Here is a 24,406-nt window from a genome sequence, read left to right on the forward strand (position 1 = left end):
TGTGTATGTGTGTGGTGGGTGTGTGTGTGTGTGTGTGTGTGTGTGTGTGTGTGTGTGTGTGTGTGTGTGTGTGAGGGTTGAGGGTGGGATAAGAAGAGGCATAGGAAACATGTGTGTCTCTGGGTGAGTTCATTATGTGATGTGTGTGTGTGATGTGTGTGTGTGTGTGTGTGTGTGTGTGTGTGTGTGTGTATAAGTGTCTATAAGTATGTGCAAGTGTGTGTAAGTGTGTGTGTGTACATGTGGCCTTTTAAAAAGAGGGATTGGAAGATAAGATATGGCGAGTATGTGATTGTGTGTGTGTGTGTGTGTGTGTGTGGTGGGGGGGGGGGGGGGGGGGGGGGGGGAGACCAGTCCTCCTAGCTAAACAACAACACATTGTGTATTGAGACGGTCCAGACCCTCCTTCAGCCATCATCCTATTAAGCTGTAAAGAACCTTCTAAGCGGATTGGGCCAGCTTTAATGAGATCAAACCAGCCAGTCAGGTGGCAGGCCAGCAGGCCAGCAGGCCAGCCGGCAAACCGCGGTTCAACACAGCAGAGCATGCTGGAGTACGATGTGATCACACCAGTAGGGCGGCCATTTCACACCCGGATGGATTTACATCTGGGATTTGAGTGAAATGCATGTTCAACTGTGTGTCAGGTAAAGAACTATGTAAGAACTGATTTAGATTGCATTCCTTTAGATGACATTTACGAAAGAACATTGTCACACTGCTTGTGGGATGTATGGTGGCATGGTATGGCACAATGATAATAATGATTGAATTTATATTGCGCTTTTTTAGACACTCAAAGATGCAATGGTATGGATAGAACTCCAGCTTACTATTCATCATACATCTGGGAGGACACACATGTGACATCACATATGGATCAATTCTGAAATGGCTTATGATCGCTGTTTTCACATCCTGAAAGTCAATGGGATTCAACCCACTTTGCAACTTTCCGTTGCTTGGGATAGACAGCCATTGCTTGTTTGCTATTCATATTTGGTTGCTGGGGGACAAATTATGTTTATTACCATTTTAATCGTGGTGAAATAATGGTATGATGTAATAAACTCAATGTCAGCATTTTGTATCTGTGAGGCGTGTTCTAGTCCGTTACCAGGAAATATGATAAACAAGTTTGATGACTTATGACAACAACAAGGAAACAATAACAAACGGTCTGAGCTCAACCAACTTTTACCCCACAATGAAATGAAACTTCTATGCAGACAGCTATGAGCAAGATTGAACTCCAGCGAGACCCCCTCCTGTCATGCAGGATTTTAATTCAGGATGACAACAGTCAGACAAAGGCATTCTAAATGGAGTCTGATTTTTGACATGCCCCCAACACGCCCTGCTGGCTCAGCATTGCTGAAATGCAACCAGACAGTTGGTTATGTAATAAAAACAATCCAAAACAAGGAAGATCAATCACAGCCAGCCCTGACCTTCTCTCTCTCTCTCTCTCTCTCTCTCTCTCTCTCTCTCTCTCTCTCTCTCTCTCTCTCTCTCTCTCTCTTTCTCTCTTTCTTTACTCAACAATTGTCCTTATCTGACTTTTCCTACTATTTATTTTCTTATCTAATCTCTATCTTAATTCCTCGCCTCTTTTCCCGCCTCTTTTCCCTACCTCTCCACTCCTCTCGATACGTCTCCACTCATCTGCCATCCTCTCCTCTCCATTCCTCTGCTCTCCTCTCCATTCCTCTCCTCTTTTCTCCTCTACTCTATCCATCCTCTCCTCTCCTCTCCTCTCCTCTCCTCTCCTCTCCTCTCCTCTCCTCTTCTCTCCCATTCTCTCCCATCCTCTTCTCTCCTCTCCTCCTCCGCCTCCTTCTCCCCTCTCCTTGCCTCTCCTCCCCCCTCTCCATCCTCTCCTCTCCTCTCCTCCATCTCCTCCTCCCCAGTGGACCATGTGATCCCGGAGCCTGGCAGCAGTCTGATCGAGGCGTACGACCAGTGGAAGCAATGGGCCGACGAGAAGTCCTGCTGTGACTACGCCCTCCACGTGGACATCACCCACTGGGATGACAGCGTCAAGCAGGAAGTGGAGACCCTCATCAAAGAAAAAGGTCGGGGCAATAGTGTTCAGTCAGTAGCAGTCGTCTGACTTGATACGTTGCTCTTCACAGGTCCGGCGCCCTCACACCCGTTTGCCTTGGGATTTGTGGGTTGCAGCCATTGGTCCATTGAGCGGCCCTGTTCCACATCCAAGACAAATCCGCCCAATCAGGGGTCAAGGGCCACCACTGTCTTGTGATTGGCCGACCCAAACGGCTAGGGTCTTCCTCCAGGCTCTCTACAATAAAAGTGTCACAAGAGAGACTGGAAGTTGAGTTTAGTAGTTTAATCGCATCATGAGTGTAATAGCAATGCTGAGCAGTGACGGCTCTTGTTAGTGGAGGTCCATGGGAATTCACAGGGGTTGACGGAGTAAAGAGCTTGCACATACTAGCAGCTAAAGAATCCAACATTTCGTTATTGATGTACACATACAGAGAACACAGTAGGAGTAGGATCATAACCCAATATACGATACTCACTTGTTTTGGGTGTGTTCACGTGTTCACAGTTTTCAACACAGTGTTGTCCAATAGGGAAACACGCATCCAATCCGAAAAGGATAGCGACACTGTGTCGACGCGGTACGCCATGCTCGCTCAGAGAAAGAGCGTTTGAACACAATCCCAAAAGCAGCTTAATGGCAAGCTGTAGACAGCCCGGACTAGCTGAACTGACAGCATGTTACGAGACAAACAAGGTGACTGGGGGTAGGAGGGGGCGCAGGGACAACACACATGACCTCACACAATGACCCGGTGATGGAAGAGGCAGAGGCAGCCGATCGGGCTGACACAGTTGCCTGCCAACAGCGTCTCTTGATACTGTATATCTATGAGGAGTCAGGGGCTCAGGATAAATCCTATCAGATCACAATGATACTAGGTTAGAATGGCCAAGGGAACGCCACACATTGCGCAATTGTTGTGAGAATGTTCTCAATGTCGCTAATGTGTTATGTCCCAGAGCACCGTGAACCCCGTGAGTGGTGATTATATCCTTGGTCTTCCCTTCTACAGGTGTGAACTCCTTCCAGGTGTACATGGCGTACAAGGACTACTACCAGATGTCCAACAAAGAGGTACGTACCAACGCTCCCCGCTGTGGATGAGCGGAGACACCGGCCCGACCAGCCCCTTCACTCTCTGTGAAAGCATGAACGCTTTGTGAGGAGTTGTACACGGATATTAGGTTACATTCAGAACGATTCAAATCCAACCATTTCAATGTTGGAGGGTGACCCAAATGAGGATTATGATGGTCTTATATTAGTGACATGATGTTCGCCTTGCAAATTTGAAAAAGAATTGTGGCTTCTGTGACCAGCCAAACAATGGCTTCATCACTCACTTTACTCACTCTTGGACGCATTTTAAAAACTCCCTTCATCATCAAGGAAGGAACCCTAAAAGCCAATAGTTTAAGTACAGTTTTATACATACAAAATGTAAAGTGAGTAAACAAACAATTGTGCTTTGGCATATCAAGTCCCCCCTTGTTCAGAGGAAGCGAGGATGGACAGGGAAGGGACCAGGCCTGAAACAATGATGTAATGCTGGTGATTCAAGGAGGGAGAGGGGGAGGGAGAGAGGGAGTGAGAGAGAGACTATCACAGTGGATGTATCCCATATATGTTAGACAGCCATTGGTGGAGACCACGCAGAATAATTGCAGTGAAGCGTGACAGATGTCATGTAAATTATGGGGTTCTCTTAAAATAGTGGGGTATTATTGTCATCTGGGGATGAGAGAGAGAGAGAGAGAGAGCAGTATAAAGGTTTGACTGAAACTTAATAGTACTTAGCATTGTGTAGCGCCTATCCTAGCTATCTTTGTTGTATACAGGGAATGTGTTAACCCTGCTTTTCTGTTTGCAAACTTATATTCTGTTTGTGTGTCTGTCTGTGTGTGTGTTTGTGTGTGAGAGTGTGTGTGTGTAACTGTATGTGTCTGTGTGTGTGTGTGCGTGCGTGCGTGCGTGTGTGTGTGTGTGCATGCATTCATGCGTGCGTGTGTGTGTGTGTGTGTGTGTCTCTCAGCTGTACGAGATCTGCTCCTTCCTGGCGGAGCACGGAGGAATCGCTCAAGTGCACGCTGAAAACGGAGACCTCATCGCCGAGGTAACGAGACAGAGTGAATCAACATTCATGTACTTCTTTATTCATGCATTATTCCGGATGCATCTCTGTATCTGTTACGGCTCATATGAATGCTTATTGGTCAGACAAGCTTGTATTCAGTGAATGTTTGATTAAAACTTAGCTAAATTCCTTCATTCTTTTTTGGGATTGACCTCACTCATTTATGGGAATATCGTGTCCACAGGGACTCAAGCCAAGTTTCCCTCAACACACTTTAAAGATGGTCAATGGTCATTTGTTGGAGGATTTGTTGGTCCTCCCAACAAATCCCTGCACATAATCACCATCTCGTCACGCATTCCCCCCCCCCCAGCCCCCCTGCTCTCACAGACTAAACACAGTATCAGAGCGAGAGAGAGAGAGAGAGAGAGAGAGAGAGAGAGAGAGAGAGAGAGAGAGAGAGAGAGAGAGAGAGAGAGAGGTTGTAGTTCATTGGGCTGGCAGCACTGTATGTCCATAAGGGGAAATGGGAATGAAGTGTTAGACAATTTGAGGAGAATGCTGCTCAGAGCTCTGGATCAGACCGCCTGGACTCTGTCCCCTGACAGGTCTTCATACTGGAACACTACTGTCAGTGTTGGGAAAGTTCACTTTCTACGTGAACTAGTTCAAAGTTCAGTTCACAAATTCACGTGTTCACGTTTGGTTGAAGTCTTTTCGCTCGGTTCTAGCTCTACTATTGCGACAGAGAACCGAGCGAAAAGACTACAGCCAAACGTGAACAGCCCCCCTTTCCGTTTCCGGCCAACAAGCAATGATTCTAGGAGGTATTCTAGTCCGCTGAGCTATGAGCCAGAGAGCTAACGTTATGGATCGTACATATTCATAATTCGAAATTCGTCTCAGCCTTTATACCACAGATACTCTAGGTTCTATAGCATATAACCGCGTTGTCTGATTACAGTTAAATTCATTTTTCACAATTTAACAGCTCAAGTTTTGAAGACTTATCACCGCGCCATTCGTTTCAATATTAATATGTCTATACTTTCAACATAAAGTGTACATATTTATAATTTGAAATTCGTCCCAGCCTTTATACGACAGACACTATTGGGTCTATAGCATGTAACCACGTTTTCTGATTACAGTTTAATGTACAACACGGCGTTGTGCTCACGCATCCGCCGTGTTGCTAAACAAATAACCCCCCTATTGAACGAAGTTAAACCGAGTGAGCGTGCCGTTCACAGACACCAGAATGAACGAGTTCACAGTAACGCTCATCAGGGAGTAATACAGTACGTTCAGTTCACGTTCGCCCAAAATATGAACTAGTTCATGAACTATCGTTCAATGAACGCGTTCAGGCACAACACTGACTACTGTGTGTGTATGTGTGTGTGTGTGTGTGTGTGTGTGTGTGTGTGTGTGTGTGTGTGTGTGTGTGTGTGTGTGTGGGGGGGGGGGGGTATGTGTGTGTGTGTGTCTGGGTTTGTTTTCTAATGGATCCTGTCTGCCTATAACAACATCATCAGGCAGTCTCAAAATCGATGGGCTCAACCTCCCTCTTTCACCGCCTTCAGGTCTTTTAAACTTCCCGGGAGATGCGGTAATGCGGAGTGACCTTGAGATCACCCCACTCAACGTCCACATACATTTTTGCATCATGGTGCTGCAACGGAGATACTAGCAGCTGACAAAAACATTCCCCCAGCAAGAGGTCAACACATGACACTCTCTCAGCAGCGTCAGCCGTGATGATGGATTCAGAAGCTAAACCCCCGACGGCTTTCTTCCCATCTTAACCTAGTGCTGAACTCCTGTGGGTTGCCCTATATTCCAAACACTCCACTCAGCGCGTTGTCCACTAAAAGCTCTACTTTCGGCTGTCCTGTCAATGTTGTGGTTTCCCCAACGAAAGGATCCAGTCAGTCTGGGGGTGCATGTGGTCCTCTCCCTTCCTGTTCTCCGTGGATCTGGATGTGGATGGGATTCCACCACTGTGAGACATTGTGTTCTGTGTGTTCACTTCAGGAGCAAGCACGCATGCTTCAGATGGGCATCACCGGACCGGAGGGCCATGTGCTCAGCAGGCCAGAGGAGGTGAGTGTCAGCACACACACACACACACACACACACACACACACACACACACACACACACACACACACACACACACACATGCAGGCACATAGGCACAGAGGCACGCACGCACATGAATGCCGTACACACGCATATAAACACCGTATACAATTTTGAGATGGCCATTATCTCAATAGGTTGAGGTGTCCTTGAAACACACACACGCACGCACGCACGCACGCACGCACGCACGCACGCACGCACGCACGCACGCACGCACGCACGCACACACACACACACACACAAACACTCTCTACTCTCTACTCGCTCTCTCTCTCACTCTCTTGGCTGCACCCTCTTCATACAAATCCTACTTAACACATTATGATTGTTTAAACACACACCTTTAAAACGATGTAGGCAGTCAAGGTGAAGATGGATACACATATGCTATGCAATTATTTATTCAGGCCACAGTCCACAGCATCTCGACATAGAAATGTAAAATGTATCATAAAAAAGTAAAGGCATTCAGTATTCTACTGTATTAGTCAGTGCTGGAGCGAAGAGACATATTGCCATACAATACCCCTCTCGGAAAGTCACTGTGACCAATAGTGACATCACCAATGTTGTGTCCTGTCCGTGTAGCTGGAGGCGGAGGCGGTGTTCCGAGCCATCACCATCGCCAGCCAGACCAACTGCCCGCTCTACGTTACCAAGGTGATGAGCAAGAGTGCTGCCGACGTCATTTCCCAAGCCAGGAAAAAAGGTATGGCCGGGCCACTGAAAGGTCATCCTTTATGTATTTGAAACAAATTATGGTTTGTGTTACATTATGCATTAAAGGAAAACCAAAAGTCCCCAAGTTGCAATTCCCCACCCATTTCATTTTGTTTTTAAACTCCTGTCGCAGTTCTGTTGGACTCTCTCTGTTCATTATGTATGGGGGAGTGTTGAGGTTCAAGCTCTATCTCTCTCCACTCTCTGCTGTCAGACTTCGGGGGGAGAGGGAGGAAGGTAGCCAGAAGGCTAAACTGCTGTTACCTGGTGTACAACGTACATATGCAAAAGCACACTTTGCAGACAATTTAAGTCCATGCTGAGTCTTAGCCAAGGTATTTAAAACATTGTGGGTTCAAGGCGAAAATTGGACCAGGATCAACCCAGTTCACTACTAATGTAACCTCTAAAGTCACAATACCCTTCATCTAAATAAATTGTTTTAGGGGTTGGTTTTCCTTTAAGATAAAAGCGCTCAGACCTCAGCTCGGAGGTCTGGGCCGCGCGGAGGTCTGGGCTGCCTGTCCCGGTTATGTAGTTCAAGCTGCGTTTGATTATGAATAGGATGGATTAATGAATGAGCATAGCATGCGTGGGGGGATGCGTCTGATGACAACGTTACAGTGCAACAACCAACCACATCAAACGGCGACCGCATCGGCCAGGGTTCCATACCCGGTGGTGCTGGTTGTTGGTTGTTCGTTGGGAGGACTTGTTTGGTCGGTGTCGAGACAACGGATCCGCGTTGGTCCAAATTCTGTGGTCGGGGGTTGGTTGTTTGTTGGATTAGTGCGCACCACCTTCTAAACAAGTCGTCAGCGAGATGAGAAACACGTGATGCTCTTCCCCTGTAATCACCGCCGTGTTATGCCACGGCGTGGTGACGTAACGACACCCCATCCGGGGCTGATTGTAACAGCTCCAGATAGGATCACGTGTGGTCACTGGTGAACCATGACCGCATATGGAAACGGCAGAGAATGTTAAGATGGATACTTCAGAACGAATGGGTTCTGGAAAGACGTTGTATCAAGATAAGCCCCTTGACTCATGGAAATGCATGTTTTCCTCCGTATAGAGACGGTTGCCTGGCTGGCGTCATCGACCACATGGTGTAAGCAACATGGATATCCACTCATGTCCTTGTATGAAGATTTGATGCAGTGTGCGTTTCTCAGGTCCTTCAGGGATCCATGCAACTGGGCCCCTGATGGGAGAACGTCACAAAGAGGCTCTGTAGATGTGTGTGTGTGTGTGTGTATGTGTGTGTATGCGTGCTTGTATGTGTGTGTGTAGGTGTATCTTTTTGTGCGTGTGTGTGTGTGTGTTGTGTGTGTGCGTGCATGCATGTGTGTGTGTATGGGGGTGTATGTGGTATGTGGGCCCACCAGTATGTATCCTTCATCGAAGGCATAGACGCTGTGTCCACTTTTGTTCCAGCTTTAATCGCTGGTTAGAACCATTTTTCCGCTCTGACATGGAAAGGCTTAAAACAGAAAAAGGAAAGGCAGAAGTTGGAAAATCCCTATATATGGTAACATAAATGATTTGTGACCCATTATATTTCTTTTGTCTAGATGAATTTGAGTCATTTCGACCAGAGATCAAAGGTCCAAATCAATGTGAGAGATGACGAGCAAAAGACTATGCTCTGGTCTCATCTCAAAGCACTGAAAGGAAAGCAGAATTACCTGGACGAGATGTGTGTTCTTGATTAGATCCATGGAGTTAGAATTGATCATTGGCTTCTTTTCCAGGAAATGTGGTGTTTGGGGAGCCAATCACGGCCAGTCTGGGGACTGACGGGACACATTATTGGAGCAAGAACTGGGCAAAGGCCGCCTCTTTTGTGACAGCCCCTCCCCTCAGCCCTGACCCTACGACCCCTGACTATCTGAACACGCTGCTTGCCAGGTAATCTCACCATAGCAACGTTATCATAAGTTAGCCTTGTTATGTCATCACTTTTTACATGCCACGCACTATTTGTATAAACAGAACACAAGTTAACTTGAATTTAACTTGACTTAAACGTCCTTATCCGTAGGTACATCTAGTGCTTTGATGTAAATGAACTTTCTCTCCACATTGTCACTTTTCTTATTTTCCTACACCTCTGTCTGTATGTCTCTCTCTCTCTCCCTCTTACTCTCTTTATCTCCCGTTCTCTCTCTCTCTCTCTCTCTCTGTCTCTCTCTCTCTCTCTGTCTCTCTCTCTCTCTCTCTCTCTCTCTCTCTCTCTCTCTCTCTGTCTCTCTGTGTCTCTCTGTGTCTCTCTCTCTCTTGGTTCTCCAGTGGGGACCTTAACGTTACTGGCAGTGCCCACTGCACCTTCAGCGTGGCGCAGAAGGCCATCGGTAAGGACGACTTCACCCAGATCCCCGAGGGGGTGAACGGGACCGAGGAGAGGATGGCCCTTATCTGGGACAAGGCTGTGGTGAGGACCCTCCCATCGCACCCTCTCAACTATTATTTTACATTTATGTTTCATTTATTTAATGTTGTTTTTTATGATTTATTTATATTTCATTATGTTTAAAAGCCATCTATTTTTTGTAAATTTTCTCTTGAGTTGTAGGTAATGTGTCTCATGTCATAAAGTATTACTATCATACTATTAACATTTATCAATAGCTATTTCGAAAAAGAAAGAGATACATTGTTGATCACTCCACTTTTAATCCTCACACAGTAGTGTTGACGTGCTTTTCTCCTCGGCTTTGCTTATGTTAGCGTTGGTGTTTTCATCTGTTTGTTGCTGTAACTGGAGGCCAATTCCTTTTGTCGGTGCATGCTTGACCATTACTCTCCCGGGGGAGGGAGTGTAAACAGTCAGCAGGAGCAGCATTCAGTTGTGTTGCAGTAACCGTCTATAATTAAACCAAATTCCTTCACATTTTGAACTTCTATTTTTATCAATTTGATCAATCTCCTTGTCGGCTTTGCAATCTCCTTTTGAGCAAAGGCTTTTTTCTTACTTCATGATGCCATAGTATTATTCAATCTTATTCCTGTTTCTCTACAACCCTGCCTCTGTCCCATTCTATGTATTTTATGTCTATTGCCCTTCCTTCCATTGAGTCTTAAGCTCAGTTACTGTTCCTCCACATCTAGATCTTTCTTTGGTCTCTCTCTCTTTCACTTGTTCTCTCTTTCTCTCTTTCTCTCTCCATCCTCTTTTCCTCCCCACTAACTTAACAGAAACAGTGAAACCGGTTTAGGCCCCATTTCTTCTTATTTGAATCTCTGGTCTCTAGTTGTCTTCACCCCTGTAACTGCATGCCCACAGGCGCTGTGTGGTGTCAGTGTAAGTGTCTATGGTCCCACAATGCATTTGCAATGTAGGTGATCTGGAAAGAAGTTCCACATTACTCCATTACCAGCCGTTGTCTTTGCACGCGGCATGCTCTTCTGACTATTCAATTATCCTCACCACATACAGCGTGTGTTTCCTGTTCCATTTGACCCATGGAAGAAAAGCTTCCCGTTGGGAAGCTTTCTTACCGCGGACCCATTCTGTCGTGTGTTGAATCTAATACATTCCTTGTGGTTTTGTTTATACTAGTTATGCATCCCTGGAGGTTAGTGATCATGATGTCATACCCCTCATTGCGCCATTGGATTTAACATGCTCGATTAAACTCGTGCCATTTGATTTAACTAGATTTTGTTCAGTCATAAAAAAAGCCGTAAATGGTTCAATGCTTCTGTCTCTCTATCGTGCTTACACATGGAGTAGTCAGGTCAAGTAAAGACAATGGTATTCTTGTAGGCCCCTTACCAAAAAGCAAGGAAAAAACTCCCCTAATTATCAAGGAAGAAACCATAAGAAGCAACACAGAAAGGGGGACCCCTCCTTCCAGGGATGGTTCTGCGATGGGCGGCATCCCGGTGTCCGAACGAACCTTACCGTGGCTTTTCTTTTGTTCGACCATCCAGTCGTCAGCTGACCATTGTTCTTCTTTCATTCCCTTTTGTGTCAGACCACGGGCAAGATGGACGAGAACATGTTTGTGGCGGTGACCAGCACCAACGCAGCCAAGGTCCTGAACCTGTACCCGCGCAAGGGCCGGGTCGCCGTGGGCTCCGACGCCGACCTGGTCATCTGGGATTCGGACTCGGTGCGCACCGTGTCGGCCAAGACACACAACTCGGTAGGTGGGGCGCCGTAGAGAGGCGTGGCGTTGGAGGTCGTTCAGGATATTTGATGTTATCGTATCCTGTTTTTTAATCAACCCACCGCTCTCTTGTTCAATGGAGGACAGGATAATAGGAAAGCACAATGTTCTGGTTGTCCGTGGGAACAATGCCCCTATTGTCTCCTTGTTCCAGCCCAGGGTCCTTTAACGTTGTTTGCTTTTTGTTGCTGTTGCATACTTTGGTCGTGATTCATAGGTTTAGTCAATGTCATAAAAATGAAGGCATCGCGACACGGACATAGACTTTTATGTGCTGTGTTTTCCATGTATTTTGTCCAGGAAACTGTCGTTCTCTTTTTCACCTGGAGCGACACAGACTAGCTCTTTGTAGTCGCGGGGCATTTCAGGACGGCAAGGCCCTCGGAAGGGTTTGGATCCCAGGGCCCCTGGCTGTGCCCTGTAGCTCCGCTTTGATACAGGGCCGCTTCAAAGTGAGGCTGAGCATCAGACCAGCAAGTAGGGTCAAAATTGGGCCGACTACAAAAAAGTGCTGCTCCACCTTTCAGGAATAGGTTTTTAGAAGATCTATCTCGTCAAATCTTGTCGTGCACAAGCGTTTGGCGTGCTCCTTAGCCACGGGATTAGTAATGGGGAGGAAGCGCACTCCAGGGAGGGAGGCTTGTAAACAAACGCAGGGCTCAGCCCTTTGTGCCAGCATTCCTGAGTGGTTCAGGGGTTCTTTAGACAGCAGATATTAGTCCATCCTGCAGTTTGAATCCAGCATTTTCCCGAATGCTTAACAAGATCATAATAATTATGTTAATATTATTAGTAATATTATAATAAAATGCCATAGGACTGAGTGTTGGATAATGTGATTTAATGTTCTGGGGACATAATAGGGAATATGATTGGTTGTTATTTGCTTGTATAGCTCCTCTTATACAGTTTAAGATGTGATGATGTCACTTCAGGGTTTCAGGGTTATGCAGAAAAATTTGAATAGGGACAGAGGATTAAAAATAGATATATGAGACATAGAGAAATTCAAAATAGACTGAGATGCTGTCATTAGGGTTTTATATTTAGAGAGAAAGCCAAATGTTTGATACAACTGTACATCGGAGACGCACACAGAAACACACAACACACATACCCACTCGTGCACCCTAAAAACACCAATCAAACAACCCACAGACACCTTCGTACACACACACACACACACACGCACACACACGCACACACACACACACACACACACAGTTGTTAACAGCTTGCTTTACTTCCTGTTAAATGCAGGACAGTACAGCGGCTGAAGAAAGAGTGAGAGAGTAGAGAGAGGTCGGGAGAGAGAGTTGAGGAATTTAGAATGGCCACTTTGTGTGGGAGTGAGGAAGAGAGGGGTAGGAAGGAAGGAAGGAAGGAAAGGCTCAATGATGGATAGAAAAAGGATCCATCTCAGAGACGAGCAAAGAATGGTCAGAATAGATGCAAACACAACAATAAAGAGAACCACCAAGAGATTACAATTTGTATTTCTAGCCTTTACCAGATGTTCTTGACATTTATAGTGTAAGACCCCATGAAATGTAAATTCATGGAAAAGTACCTAGTTTAATTTTGTCGATCATAATCGAATACACTTAACTTCCTCTACAGCACAATTTCCCTCATGCCTACTAACAACTTGGCAGACACACACTGGCACTCAGGCCTAGTATTCCAGCCAATCACGTGTGTGACATTTAAACACATTGTAACTTTCCCCCAGACATAAAGCCATCATTGGACCAACTGTTGAACCAACTCAACACCTCAAGGATGCCATGATTTAATGCTGAATTATAATACAATGTTTCAGGTTACAGAGAGAGAGAGAGAGAGAGAGAGAGAGAGAGAGGAGAGAGAGAGAGAGAAAGAGAGAGAGAGAGAGAGAGAGAGAGAGAGAGAGAGAGAGAGAGAGAGGGAGGGAGGGAGGAGAGAGGAGAGAGAGAGAGAGGGGGGAGAGAGAGAGAGGGAGAGAGGGGGGGAGAGAGAGAGAGAGAGAGGGAGAGAGGGGGGGGGGAGAGAGAGAGGGAGAGAGGGAGAGAGAGAGAGAGCAAGAAAGAAAGAGAGTAAGCGAGAGAGGGACATTGGAGAAAGAGTGAGAGGGAGAGTGGAGAAGAAGTCTCCCCAGAAAGGCCTGGTCTAACTGGAACAACAGGGGATGGCTGCTAATGCAAATTATAGCGTGATGCTAATGATATTAGGCCTTCCAGCTCCTAATGCAGAGTACATCCACTGAGATCCTCCGAATTCTTCAAGAGTGATGTCAGCGCTCCTTCATTTCCTGCCGGAGGGGGGGGGGGGGTCCCACTGAGGCCTCTGTCGCCCGTGAGCCCCAGTGTGAACCCAACGGGAGCGCTCGGCGGTCCGCTTGGCCTCCCTGAGGCCGGGCGCTAAACCGGCATGACTGGCGTTGTGTCTAACGGGGGGGTTATCGCCCAGCCCACATCTGGACCGGGTTCACTGCGGTTGTCAGGCAACACGCAACTACAAAAACATAGATGAGGATAAATATTATGCACGTTAAAGTCATGCACATATGTGCGCCCATAGCAACACAAGCAAACACACACACACATGCACACCCGCTGGCCCACAGGGCAGTTGCAGGCGTGTGCACGCACGCTGGCCAACACGCATGCACAAACACACACAAGCACACATCCGGCACACATGCAAAAATACGCACATGTGCAGACTCACAATAGGTCATAACAATGACATCATGGTTGGCAGACTTACCAAGGTATCCTTGGTAACCGGTGTTCCTGTTCACGTTTGGCAGCAAGGTGGATTAGGGTTGTGTTTAAAGATGTGTGTGTGTGTGTGTGTGTGTGTGTGTGTGTGTGTGTGTGTGTCTGTGCGTGTGTGTGTGTGTGTGTGTGTGTGTGTGTGTGTGTGTGTGTGTGTGTGGTGTGTGTGTGTGTGTGTGTGTGTGTGCGCATGTGTGTGCGTGTGTATGTGTGGGTGTGTGCGTTTGTAAAATAAGGACGATCAGCGATCAAAAGCCAGAACAGAGACCTGGCAGAAAGAGTCGTTTCTGTGTGCAGAAGGAGTCTGTGAGATTGAAAATTAAAACATTTATCAAATGAGTGTGAGAGTGGGTGAGGAAAAAAGAGAAATAGAGAGACAGAGAAAGAGGGAGAGACAGAGAGAGACAGAGAGAGACAGAGAGAGACATAGAGAGACAGACAGAGAGAGCCAGAGAGAGAAAGAGAGTGTCATTGAGAGATACAGCAAGAGAAAGAAAGATACATAGAGAGAGATGGAGAGAAAGAGAGAGATACAAAGAGAGACAGAAAGAGAAAGAGAGAAAGATAAATAAAGAGAGACACGTAGAGAGAGAAACAGAGAGAGAAAGAGAGAAACAACCAAGAGAGACCAGAGGGAAAACTAGTGTTTTGAGAGACAATTAAACAGTACAAGGTAAGGGCAACGATGAGAAGATCCTCCATGTCATAGATTATCATCTATCAATCATAGTCCTGATGAAACAAGATTGCCAGTTTAAGTAATACACTATATTGGGAGCCAGATTTGTTGACTACAAATGGTGACTCCCTCCTAAATAATGCTCTATAGAATAGGATACAAGTGGAGCCATTCAAACACCTAACACCAATTGGACCAATTAGAGGTTTCAAAGAGGTATTATAGAGAGAGGGCCATTCCACTCCTGTTGAACATCATGTGACAGGAACAAGACTGCAGTACTGTACTTGAGCACCGGGGGCAGAGTGATAGCCAGTGTAGAATGCATCAAGGTGAATGGAGTCTAGTGCTACAAAATGAGAATCTCTTTCTATTTCAGCTCTGCACAGGCTAAATTCCCTACTGTTACGCAAACAAACATCATACGGGTTATTGTGAATACACCGTTATTCGCTGGTTTGACCCACTATTCAGAGCAGTCGCACCAGCGCTGCGGCTACAGGCCATGACTAGCAGCTGGCTGCAGGGGTAATCCCCCGGAATCCCTTTCAAAATGCTTCTCTGAGAGGCGACATTTGGATAAAGCAGACACATGTTTGGCCTCCAAGTTTCATGTTTCCCAGCCTGAAAGTCATCAGATAAATTGGACAGCAGTGCTAATGAAGTGAACATAGGCGTTACACGAGGAGTAGTTGGCAGCCGTCAGAGCTCGGACAGCACTGCTCTCGATGCGCAGGTGGAAATGACAAAATCTTGACAAAGTCAAGATGAAAATATCCCTTTCCACCTCAATAGTTCAAGACTGATGACTATAATGGCATGTATAATTAATAAGTGTGTCTCCTTATCCACCATCAGAAAGTGACTTCTCGTTCCCTCCTCATGTTCTACGCTCAACTGGTCTCATGTATTGCCAACGGGCGTATCCTCTTATGAAGAACATTTTTGGTTTACTAATTCTTCTTCTTCTTCTTCTTCTTCTTCTTCTCCTTCTCCTTCTCCTTCTTCTTCTTCTTCTTCTTCTTCTTCTTCTTCTCCTTCTTCTTCTTCTTCTTCTTCTTCTTCTTCTTCTTCTCCTTCTCCTTCTCCTTCTTCTTCTTCTTCTTCTTCTCCTTCTTCTTCTTCTTCTTCTCCTTCTCCTTCTTCTTCTTCTTCTTCTTCTTCTTCTTCTTCTCCTTCTTCTTCTTCTTCTTCTTCTTCTTCTTCTTCTTCTTCACTATGTGTGCAGGAGGCGGAGTACAACGTGTTCGAGGGCATGGAGCTCCGCGGCGCCCCCCTGGTGGTTGTCTGCCAGGGCAAGATCGTGCTGGAGGACGGCACCATGCACGTCATCTCCGGCTCGGGCCGCTTCATCCCCTGCTCCCCCTTCCCTGACTTCGCCTACAAGCGCATCAAGGCCAGGAAGCAGGTGAGGGGACGGCTTTATAGACTGGAAACGACGTCACTTACAGGGAGATCACCGGCTTTCGGCGGCCCCCAAAAAAACAAATCCCCGCCTCGCTCGATGTTACACCGCTGTGTTCTGAGAGACTGAATTCAATCATCGCCTCGTGAGACATATCCGGATCTTGCAAGTTCTCATCCGTTTGCAGTGTGTTTCTCTCTGCCAGCCTGGCCTCAGGCCTGTGGAAGCCTTACCTTAATGTTTTAAACGATGGGACCGAGTAGCGCCCGGGGACGGCCGTTTTCATTTCATGGCGGAGCAAGGAGCGGCGCAATCGGCAGGATTTCAAAATAATGGCGGCGCCAAAGGAAAATGTAACGGGGGCAATCTCAACTGTTTCACATGAAAAAGACAGAATAACCACGTTAAAAGGTAAAATATGCAACATTGAAAAAATGTAAACGTGCTGTAAAGCACATTCACATGTAGATGCTCAGTGAACCACATGTTAAGGTTTAAATGCACGCCTTGCTCTTTGAGGGGGGGCCAGCGTGTGAGAGAGTAGGGAGGGGGTTGGGTGAGGAGCCACAACAATCTGACTGGAGATAGTAAATCGTAAATCTCACATACCAAAGATGGACAGAAATGTGCATGCAAGGATTTTCCCAGAGGAGAATCTGTTCCTGCTTTCCTTCCAACCGGATTCAGCAAGAGCGAAGCGAGCAAGCGTGTCGCTCAGTTATTTCATCTGATGGGCTGGATCTTTTTAAACAATGTAAGGCCGCACCCATAAGTATAATCTAATCACTGCCCAGCCAAGGCCAGACTGATATTAACTGCCAAACGCAACATGAACATCCTGAACATCAGGAAGGTTTCACGAGGCTACGCGTATTTCCCTTCATGCCCATTGCATCCCACTGACAGCAAAGATCTCACAGATTCGTATGTTATTATTGATATTGTTTTATGAAGTCTACATCTAAACTAGTATGGTGTGTAGATTTGCAGTGCACAGATTTATCACTATTTATTTGTGAAACCACAAACCTACTACACTACTACACCTCAACCATGTGTGGAGCAGGCCGCAGTGAATCAGAATCAACACAGCGTTGTTGTGTTTTGTGTCCATGGGTAAACTGTTCCCATTTGGCTTGTGAATATTAATTTATTCCTCAGGCTTCCACTCCTCGCCCCTGTTTCAAATTGAAAACAGTTGCTCCCTTTTTCCCCTTTTTCCTTTTTTTCCGGACGTTCTTTAAGAGGTTCTTTCATGTGAGCCCAGAACTCTTATTTGCTCAACGATTCCCTCCGTTTGCAGCTGGGAGAATGATGAGCGAACGGTGGAGTGTCGTGGTAACAGCCCGCTGTTTGTCTTGGTTGCCGACCCCGTTTCCCTCGCTGCCAGAACTCTTGTAGGGCTCCTTCAGCTGAGCGGCTCGCTGGGAGGAACGCTCCCGACTGTACCAGAGGACACACATACAGGCTGGGAGACCGGCAGTCAGACAGACAGGCTGAGAGACACACAGACAGACAGAGAGACCGGCAGACAGACACACAGATTGGCAAGTGGACTGTCAGACACGACAGACAGGCAGACTGGCAGTCAGACAGACAGACAGGCAGGTACACAGGCAGGCTGAGAGATAGAGAGCAAGTCAGACAGTCTGACAGTAAGTCAGACAGACAGACACACAGACAGACAGACGGACAGGAAATAAGAAGTACGGATTCGATGAATGAAGAGAGAGAGAGAGAGAGAGAGAGAGAGAGAGAGAGAGAGAGGGATAGAGAATAAAAACCATTCGAGGAGCAGGTCCCCTGCTGCTGCTATGAGTCACAGAGCATGTGGGGTTCCTTTCGAGGCTAACTTCCATGAGATCATGAAGCATGTGTCATCTTTGACAGCTACTTAGTTTCAGGATGAAACCCAGGGGTCGGGGGTCAAGTGGCGTGTTCCCCCTCGGGCGCAACCTCATTATTGCCTCTCTGGCTCAGGAGCTGCGTTCCCCCTTTCCTGTTCAACCTACTCCAGCTCCATTGGCTCCTTGCTCCTCGTGAAGCTCTCTTGCTCCTCGGTGTGGTTAGGCTCCGTGAGGCGGCCCCCTGCCCATGTGGTCCCAGAGGCACGTCCTGCTCCCTGGCCGTGATCATAACACGTTTTACAGAGAACAAGGGGAGCAGAAGTAGCCACCACTAGAGATGCACCTGCTTCTGAAGACTCACCAGCAGTCCTCAACATTTAGGAGGGACTGCTGTTGACGTTCACAACGTGCTCATGTTCTATGCTTTGCCCTCTTTGTCCCTTTCCCTCCCTCTCTCTCTCTCTCTCTCTCTCTCCCTCTCCCTCTCCCCAGCTGGCGGTGTTGCGGGCCGTTCCCAGGGGCCTGTACGACGGGCCGGTGTCTGAGTTCTCGCCCATGTCCCGCGGCGGGACCCCGTCTGCCTCCGCGCGCACCTCCCCCACCAAGCCGCCCGTGAGGAACCTGCACCACTCTGGATTTAGCCTAGCAGGTAACCCTGCGTTACGCGGTGAGCCCAGCCACGCCCCCACACTTCACCACCACACCCTTTCTGCCTCCCGTCACCACGGCGATGCCTAACCCTTTCTGAACGTCGGACGGCTAACACCTGGTCTGTCTCCGCTACCTGGTCTAACACCGCCCCACTGTGGGTCCTGGTCTCTCTCCGCTACCTGGTCTAACACCGCCCCACTGTGGGTCCTGGTCTCTCTCCGCTACCTGGTCTAACACCGCCCCACTGTGGGTCCTGGTCTCTCTCCACTACCTGGTCTAACACCGCCCCACTGTGGGTCCTGGTCTCTCTCCACTACCTGGTCTAACACCGCCCCACTGTGGGTCCTGGTCTCTCTCCACTACCTGGTCTAACACCGCCCCACTGTGGGTCCTGGTCTCTCTCCACTACCTGGTCTAACACCGCCCCACTGTGGGTCCTTCCTGGTCTCTCTCCACTACCTGGTCTAACACCGCCCCACTGTGGGTCCTGGTCTCTCTCCACTACCTGGTCTAACACCGCCCCACTGTGGGTCCTGGTCTCTCTCCACTACCTGGTCTAACACCGCCCCACTGTGGGTCCTGGTCTCTCTCCACTACCTGGTCTAACACCGCCCCACTGTGGGTGCTGGTCTCTCTCCGCTACCTGGTCTAACACCGCCCCACTGTGGGTCCTGGTCTGTCTCCGCTACCTGGTCTAACACCGCCCCACTGTGGGTCCTGGTCTCTCTCCACTACCTGGTCTAACACCGCCCCACTGTGGGTCCTGGTCTCTCTCCACTACCTGGTCTAACACCGCCCCAATGTGGGTCCTGGTCTCTCTCCACTACCTGGTCTATCCACTAACTGATCCACATCTCTGTGCGCAACCAACAGAAGTATTTGATATGTGCTGTATATAATAGCCACACGCACGCACACGCTTGCACGCACACGGATTCCACTTGTTTTCCATGTGTTGGAATATGTCATTCAGTCTGTCTGAGAAAAAGTAATCCAATCACGAGTGTGAGATCATCACATGACGTTATATGCTGAGCAACGACATCATACCATAAGCCCCCCCCCCCCCCCCCCCCACACACACACACACACACACACACAAACACACTCTGACGCAACCTCTCCCTGTCGCCCCCACCTCCCCACATGAGACATTGTTTAGAACCAGCTTTGAGAAAACGTCTGGGGAATCCAGTCACGGTATTAATTCTCTAATCCTGTTGAATAAGCTTGAGTGTGTGTTTTCACGTCTGACACCTGTTGTGTCTGCCCCCCACCCCTCCAGTAAAGATTTTACACCCCTCCAATCACCAGAGCGGAGGGTGTGAGATTAATTTCGAACAATCGTCGAGATTGGGTGATTTCACGACGCAGTTCAATGCTGCGGACCTTAACCGCAGGATCGGTAGCGCTTTATTGCAGAGCGTCCGCCGTTTTACGATCGGCCGGAGGACCTCGTAGCGACGGAGTGCCGCAGCGCCCATAAACAACCGGATGGTTTTCCATCCGCCGCTGCCTTTTATGGTGCAGCGGATGAAAAAAAACTAAAAACACTGGAAAGAAGGGTTGTAAGACTTTATAGAAGCCCTGGGGAGAATCGTATTAATGTCTCTGTCTGAGTCTCTCGCTACGGTGCTCCGAGCGGGTTCAAGCTGAAGCTAATGACTGGTCATAAGAATCATACCGTATACTGCTATACAATTACTACTTGGTTTGAATTTTCCAGATTGGTCAGGCTGGTGAGTTTCGTAAAACATTCGGCATAACATTTAAAACATGGTGGGATGAGTCCCAGGAGGTCAGGAAGGGGCAGCATGCTCCTGTTAAGGGCCTATCAGGAACCGGCTGGATGCGTGAGACGTCGCTGCTGAGGAGAGACACAGTGATCTTCCCTGGAAGGAATTTTCCCATTAGGATTGAATCGGTACAAGAAGAGATGTTAGGATTCCCAGGCTTTTTGATGCGTGTGTGTGTGTGTATGTGTGTGTGTTTGTGTGTGTGTGGCTGTGTGTATGTGTTTGTTTCAGGGTGTATCTGTAAGTGTGTGTGTGTGTGTCTACGGTTGTGTGCGTGTGTGTTTGTGCGTGTGCCTATGTGTGTCTGTTTGTGCTTGTGTGTGTGTGTGTGTGTGTGTGTGTGTGTGTGTGTGTGTGTGTGTGTGTGTGTGTGTGTGTGTGCGTTTGTGTGAATGTGTGTGTTTCTGCTTTGGCCTGGCTGGGATGTGCGCAGATGGAGATGCCTGGTTAACATATAAGGCTGAGAACATGACATCTGATATGTACGACAAAGACGGAATATTCTCTGGTGTACGGTTTGCCTAAGCCAATTTAATTGAGCGTCAAGCTAATTATTTGGCTGTCCTATATGGTTTATGTCCGGAAATACTTCATTGCAGAAAATACTAAAACCAAGCCGCTATGCAGTCAGTTGATTCTGCAGTCTCCAGCAGCACTCGTATAAACACGCCATACATCAATAAAGAACAGAGATAGGGCTGTAAGTCTGCATTATTGTCCACAGTGTACATCCGGTGGGAGAAAAGGGTTGAACTTAAAGAGTAAAACTGTCAGCAAAGTTTTAAGAATCCAGCTCCTGTCTTTGTCTCTGATAAAAAAAACATCATAATATCATTATCATTTCACATTATCTTTCGTGAAGCACAAAAAACACAAGGAATACAGGCAGATAGAGGGGCCTAAACTACACTTGTCAAACATGCACAGAACTGTCCCTATTCTATCTCCTGTTGTTCTTGAACTGCATTGTCTTATACTCTCTCTCTCTCTCTCTCTCTCTCTCTCTCTCTCTCTCTCTCTCTCTCTCTCTCTCTCTCTCTCTCTTTTGTCTCTCTTCCAGGCCCAACTACTCCAGATGACATCCCCATCAGGCCCGCTGGCCGCCGTGTCATGGTGCCCCCTGGTGGCCGCTCCAACATTACATCCCTCAGCTAAATGTCTGTTAGAAAAAAAAAAACGTGAGACAGGGGATGCAAGCAGGAACACAAGTGCAGCAAGTGGGGAAGAGGGGCGGGAGGGAAGGGAGGGAGTGTGGTGGGAGGGGAGGGGAGGGAGGGAGGGAGGGAGGGAGGGAGGGTGGGTTAGTTAAAAGAATAGCGAAACACTGAATCCTCATGCCTTTACCTGTCCAAATGCTACCTTTGCTCGGAGGAGAACAGTATTCCTTTTCCTGTGGACAGTCAACCCTCATAGGGCCCAGGGAGCAAGTCCTACGTCCTGGATAGATAAAACACCCTTGTGGTCAGAGGTGAACCAAAACACTGGTCACAAATGCCCATTTTCTTCTGTGTCACTATATGGTTCAGAGAGAATATTCAAACGGCCAGATGCTGATGTTGTTTTTCCATGACAAGCCTGGATTTCAAGCTCCCCTTTAAGGACAGCTCCTTTGCCATTGAACTCCATACCGCTACCTTTGTTCTGGCAGTAGAGCGAACCAGGTGGGCTCTCTTAAGGAAAAGGGATTCTGGTTATCTCAGAGCGATGCTGTGCTCCTTCCATCCCATTCCGGTTCCGTTGTCAACCCATGGGTTTGTTGCCTGACGTCTGAAAAAAAAAGCATTCTGAATAAACAGTATACCCCTTCCCCCTAGCAAACTTAATCACATGTAGTACCGTTGGTTGGCCCTAGGTGGCGTCGTGACTGTTGTATTGTAGTTTAGTGAGTGGTGTGTTGAAGCCTGTGTACGGTCTGGGAGCAGCATGTGTTGTGAGGGCACGTGGGCCTGCATGGGCTTCAAAGGCGACATGGTCCATGGTCCTATGCACTCTTTTTCATGTCCTAATCACCTCCCCAAGAGTTAGCCCCCCAAACAAGAATTGAAGGATTATTATGAAAAAAATTAAGTAAAGACTTGCTTCTAGTGTCATCATCATCAGGTTGTACTTGTCACTTTTGGACGGTTTAAAATATTCTGCTATCATGGAACAACATGTAATTTCAGTCTTAAAACAGTCTCTGTTTTCCACAGGATATTGTGTTTTTTTTGCCAAATGCCTCCCTGAGCTCTCCAGGGTCAGTTGTGGATTAAATGCAAGTAAATTGGAGAACTCCAGACCTCTATTTAGTTGTTCCTGTACCCTAGTTGAGGCAGAGGATCACTGTGTGCTCACAACCAACAGCGGGGACCTTTGGCGTGTTTTGTCGGCCTTGTTGAGGAGAATACGAGTGGGGATGTGACAGGAAGAGAGAGGGTGTGGTGGGAATGGGGTGTTTATTGGCTGATCCGAAGTGGTGGTTTTATTGTATTTATCTTTGTAACTTTTATTCTTTTTTTTTTTTACTGTTGTATCAAAATCCAGAGATGGCAGGTCAAAAAAGAGGTGTGTTGATTCTTGAAATAAATATAAATTGCAACTCATTGGATGTGGTCTTTCATTTTGTATTATAGACATCCAGGGTGCGATTTGCCGGTGGGGATGGTGGGGATTATCCCCCCCTCTGGTTTACACGTCCTACCCTCTGCTGAATTATTTTTATCCTCAGTGGGGATAAAAATTATACCCCCCACCCAAAGTATTTTCACCATTACATCGTAATAATTAACAACCAAAATACACAGGGTCCGTCTTCATTTTGAAACATTTTAAAATGTTTCTCAAAATTATCCCCCCCTCTGGTTTTTTCTCAAATCGCACCCTGTAGATATCACATAAGAGCATGTGTTTCAAAATGACACGGGTTAATCCAGTCAGTAAAAACACAGATACAGAGACACACACACACACACACACACACACACACATACACACACACACACTAACACACACATTTTAAATACAAAAAACACATGCACACACAAATAAATACATTTACAAGTTGCATGAACCCACCCACACCCACCCCCACACAGACACACACACACACACACACACACACAGACACACAAACAGACACACACACGCACACACACACAAACACGTTCATATTTTAGTTATTTTATTGAGGTCCACATGAATAAATAAATAAAAAATACATGCAAACAAAAGGAAATACTTGTCAGTAGTATTAAAACAAAATAATGTAATACAGAATATGAGACACAATGAATCACTTAGCAGTACAGACAGCAGCAGCTCCATTCAGAAGCCTGCCAGCAGCTGCAGCCTGCTGGGCCATCGCCTTGGATCCCCCGCCCCTGGAGGCCCCTCACCTGGGGCCCCTCACCTGGAGGCCCCTCACCTGGAGGCCCCTCACCTGGGGCCCCTCACCTGGGGCCCCTCACCTGGGGCCCCTCAACTGGGGCCCCTCACCTGGGGCCCCTCACCTGGAGGCCCCTCACCTGGGGCCCCTCACCTGGAGGCCCCTCACCTGGGGCCCCTCACCTGGAGGCCCCTCACCTGGAGGCCCCTCACCTGGGGCCCCTCACCTGGGGCCCCTCACCTGGGGCCCCTCACCTGGAGGCCCCTCACCTGGGGCCCCTCACCTGGGGCCCCTCACCTGGGGCCCCTCACCTGGAGGCCCCTCACCTGGAGGCCCCTCACCTGGGGCCCCTCACCTGGAGGCCCCTCACCTGGAGGGTCGGTTTTAGCACCACCAGTTTATGAACATGGGTCCCAGAAACAAAGATGGCACCAGGCTTGGCTGAGATATGACTTGGATTGGTTTTATGGCATAAACGCATGAACACACACACGCACACACACACACGTCACACACACACATACATATGCACGCACGCACACACACACACATACACACATACGCATGCACACATACACAAACACACACATAGGCATGCACGCACACACACATACACATGCACACACACACAAACACACACATAGGCATGCACGCACACACACATACACATGCACACACACACAAACACACACATAGGCATAGACGCACACACAC

At 47.7% G+C, this 24,406-nt stretch overlaps 1 protein-coding gene across 1 annotated transcript in view; it reads left to right on the forward strand.

Annotated features, from left to right (window-relative positions):
* The window catches only part of dpysl3 (dihydropyrimidinase like 3), a gene marked incomplete at its 5' end in the record, with an annotated part of 30,422 nt that extends 8,874 nt beyond the window's left edge, over nt 1–21,548 (forward strand). Inside the window, 11 exons of the mRNA XM_079738172.1 lie at nt 1,911–2,075; nt 3,084–3,145; nt 4,104–4,184; nt 6,183–6,251; nt 6,882–7,002; nt 8,771–8,927; nt 9,309–9,450; nt 10,997–11,167; nt 15,858–16,037; nt 18,374–18,530; nt 21,389–21,548. Of these exons, the coding sequence (XP_079594298.1) occupies nt 1,911–2,075; nt 3,084–3,145; nt 4,104–4,184; nt 6,183–6,251; nt 6,882–7,002; nt 8,771–8,927; nt 9,309–9,450; nt 10,997–11,167; nt 15,858–16,037; nt 18,374–18,530; nt 21,389–21,483 (1,400 nt within the window). The 3' untranslated portion in view covers nt 21,484–21,548. The remainder of the gene's footprint in view (nt 1–1,910; nt 2,076–3,083; nt 3,146–4,103; nt 4,185–6,182; nt 6,252–6,881; nt 7,003–8,770; nt 8,928–9,308; nt 9,451–10,996; nt 11,168–15,857; nt 16,038–18,373; nt 18,531–21,388) is intronic.
* Nucleotides 21,549–24,406: the final 2,858 nt, after the last annotated feature.

Source organism: Pollachius pollachius, assembly GCF_949987615.1.
Source record: "Pollachius pollachius genome assembly, chromosome: 6".
NCBI lineage: Eukaryota > Metazoa > Chordata > Actinopteri > Gadiformes > Gadidae > Pollachius > Pollachius pollachius.